General features: G+C 51.6%; 1 protein-coding gene across 1 annotated transcript; it reads right to left on the reverse strand.

The window, feature by feature from the left end:
- Positions 1-2127: 2127 nt before the first annotated feature.
- Positions 2128-2706, reverse strand: LOC149361350 (uncharacterized). Its single transcript, XM_089568053.1, has one exon. It carries the CDS (start codon positions 2704-2706, stop codon positions 2128-2130), a length of 579 nt encoding a protein of 192 aa, XP_089424179.1.
- Between the last annotated feature and the right edge of the window lie 1071 nt (positions 2707-3777).

Below are 3777 nucleotides of genomic sequence, written 5' to 3' on the forward strand. Positions count from 1 at the left end.
CATGCCATATCATGTCGCGAACCGCAGTTAGCAGCGTATTGCGCGTTGTTTCGCGTTCAATGTCTTTTGCCGTCAAAGGAAGCTCGTCAAGTGTAGAAAAATAAAAAATGTCTTCAGTGTGCTCTGACGTTTCTGGCAAAGGAAGTCTAGATAAGGCATCGGCTTGGGCAATTTCCGTACCGGGCTTGTGCGCTATCTTATAGCTGTACTTTGCGAGGAACACAAACCAACGGTGCACCCTAGCAGTTGCCACAGCACTGCTTTTTCTTTTCGGGTCGAAGAGTACGGTTAGTGGTTGGTGGTCTGTCAACACCTTAAATGTTCTACCATAAAGGTAGTTATGAAACCGTTTCACACCAAAAACAATGCTCAAAGCTTCTTTTTCAATTTGGCCATATTTGCGCTCTGCAGGTGACAGTGACCGGGATGCAAATGCAATTGGTTTATCTTTCCCGTCCACGACGTACGACAGTACAGCACCAAGACCATATTCGGATACGTCACATGTTAGTTGTATTTCTTTTTTGACATCGTACAACTCCAGAACATGCTCGTTAGTCAGCATCTCTTTAGAAGTCTTAAAGGCAGTATCACATTGACGCGACCAGTGCCATGCAGTTTCTTTGCGCAACAAGTTATGCAGGGGTTCGAGAACTGTAGCCAGATTAGGCAAAAATTTTGAATAAAAATTGATCAAGCCCAAAAAAGCCTTTAGCTGGGTCACGTTTCCAGGTTTTGGTGCGTTCTTTATGGCTGCTACTTTATCAGCTGTGGGATGTAATCCATCTCTGTCGATTTCATGGCCCAGATATCGTATTCGTTGCTGGAACAGCTTACATTTCGCAGTGTTGACCCTTATGCCATGTTCTCTTATGCGTATGAGCACCTGCTCCAATCGGTCATGACACTGCTTTTGATCTTTTCCAGCGATGACAATGTCATCTAAGTAGCAGGCTGTGCCAGTCAGCCCGTGTAGGACTGTGTCCATAACGGCTTGAAACACTCCTGGCGCGCAGGCTACGCCGTATGGCAAGCGTCGGAACCGGTAAAGGCCGAGGTGTGTATTGACGGTGAGCAGTTCTTGCGCTCGCTCGTCTAATTCCAGCTGCAAGTACGCCTTCGACAAATCTAAAACTGAAAAAACGGACCCGCCTTGTAACATTGTAAAAATGTCCTCTGGTAGAGGGAGCGGGTACTGGTCAACCTCAATTGCAGGATTTACCGTGACTCGGAAATCACCGCACAGCCGAAGCTCCTCACCATTTTTCTTTGGAACAATCACCAGTGGTGTCGCCCAAGCACTGTGGCGCACCTTATATATGACTCCAGCTTTTTCCAAATTAGCCAATTCCTGCTCAACCCGTTCTCGCAGCGCATACGGCACTGATCGCGCCTTACCAAATACAGGGGACGCATTTTCCTTAACTACAATGCTCGTCTTGAACCCTTTTATCGAACCGTAGCCAGGCTCGAACACTTCGCGGTATTTCTCGGTCAAGGTCATCAAGGGCATTTCTTTCGTCAGTGGCTGCACATGCATGACTTCATTCCACCGAATTTTGATTTTACTCAGCCAGTTCCTGCCAAACAACGTAGGCATTCTGGCGCCTTTCATCTCTTTAACAATTACTAGAGGCAAGTGAAAACACTGATCGTAGTACTTCACTACAACATCAATTATCCCCTTGATATCAATAGGCGTGCCATTGTACGTAACCAGTTCGACGTCTGCTGGCCTGAGCTCGGTGTTTGGAAAGTGCTTCGCGCACTCTGCCTCCGACATTCGGAAACCGCTGCTCCTGTGTCCAACTCCATGGGTACGTTTTCCCCATTTAACTGCACACTGACTACAATGGCAGGACTGGCCGCACGGTTGTCGGTGTGGCAAAGGGTCAGAAGTTCACTGTCCGACGATTCCTGCTCTAGTTGATGCACAACTCTAGTTTTGCACATTTTAGCAACATGGCCTTTCTTTTGACATTTGAAACAAACACTGTTCAAGAACGGACAACTTACAGGTGCGTGCCGCCCACCGCATCGATGACAATTCGATTTAGTCCTTTGAGTCGTATCCTTTCTTTTTGGTTGGTCGGAGGCGTGACAGCTGTACGCCGTCGACGACTTGCTCTACCAGGGGACATCACTGCCGCTTGACGCGTGCTCCCCACTGGTTTCCGACATCATTGCCACTGTGTCTCTCGCTGCCATTTCCATGGCCGTAGCGACGCTGCAAACACGGTCCCAGGTGAGCTCGGTGTCGGTCATGGCCAACAGCCGGCAACGTATCGCCTCCGAGTGTAGACCAGCAATCAGGCGGTCCCGAAGGGCTTGTTCCAGGAAGCTGCCGAAGTCGCATGAGGCTGCCGCTTGCTTGAGCTTCACCACAAATTCCGCGACACATTCTTGAGGTCCTTGCTTCCTTCGATTAAAATCATATATTTCGCTCACCACAGACCGCTTCGGAGTGTAGTGCTTCTGCAGAGCCGACACGACTTCCTTGTAAGTTGAGTTGCTGGGCGTCTTTGGAAGAAGCAGGCTTCGGAGCGTCACATACGCTTTTTCTCCTATGGCGCTGAGGAACAGATGCAGTTTCTTCTCCTCGGCCACTCCATTCCCTGTGAAGTACAACTCGAAGCGCTCGATGAAGACGTCCAAGTTGCCGCTGTCAGGATCAAACTCCGGTAGCTTGCCGACTGCGAATGCCATTCTCAGTTCGGGTTGGATCCCATCCTCGTCGCCAATTTGTTGCATTCCCAGTAAGCAGGCGTAGGCTTGACGAAACGGCTTTATTCACAGTGCTGCATACTGGCAGCTCGAAAGAAAAACTCCCCCCGAGTACAGCACATGACACGCCTATATACATATACTCAGCAGCCCGGCACATGCGCAGAACAGACAGATATATCTTATCACACAGCGGTACACGCACGTGTCGCGCCCCAGATACCGACACAACAGCCTCCAATCTCACAAAGGAGACGTTTATTCACGTCGTCCTTCAGCAGTACACACACACTCAATCGTCACCCCGTCCCGGGGGCGCGCGAGGAGCAAGGCTCCGCTGCGCGCACGAAGCGACTCGAGTAATGCGCACCGCTAGCACGCCGCTGCAGGAGAATGTCCCCGCGGCAGTGCTGTGATCTCTCTCTCGTGTCGACCGTTGGGCCGGTTGCGAGAGAGAGTGGGCAATCAACACAAGGTACGCCTGTCGGAGGTCGCTGGACCCCGCTGGACAGGCTCGAGCCGCTGCAGGTCAGAGGACACGTGCGGGCGAGCTCGAGTAAGCACTGGTCCGAACAACAAAGGCCGGCACGGACAAACAGTAGCGTACGCACCTTACGCTGTCTCGGAGGGATCTCTCTCTGGGCCCCGCTCGGACGGTCGCGGGGTGCGCGGCCGCCCAAAGCGGGTCCCAAATTCCCGCCAAAAGGCGCCAATGGCAAAGGCCCTTGGGGAGCCGGGGCGGAGCTGTGGCTAAATGACAGTGATTAGTCACCCAGCCGCCTCTCCACCGCCTGAGGCGGGAGCAAGGGAGAGAGGAGAAACAACGCGGGAGGCCGGCACCGCCGCGCAAAGGTGACGGCGGAAAGCCAGGATTCCCACATGCTCACAATGAACACACTAAGTTTTCAATACTGCAAAAGCCCCAGAGATGCGCATGAAAGTAGACATGACAGCGCAAGCCAGTATTTGGGTGTTTGGTGTAAAAACAGGGCAATACACATCCTGCGAAGTGACATTACATACCAGGGACATGTTCTATAACATGAACTCAAA

This window comes from Amblyomma mixtum, chromosome 2 (assembly GCF_055824585.1).
Source record: "Amblyomma mixtum isolate Tamu chromosome 2, ASM5582458v1, whole genome shotgun sequence".
Classification (NCBI taxonomy): Eukaryota; Metazoa; Arthropoda; class Arachnida; order Ixodida; family Ixodidae; genus Amblyomma; species Amblyomma mixtum.

Coding starts and splice junctions, on each gene's coding strand:
- LOC149361350 (XM_089568053.1), bottom strand. CDS start 2,706: ATGGCATTCGCAGTCGGCAAGCTACCGGAGTTTGATCCTGACAGCGGC.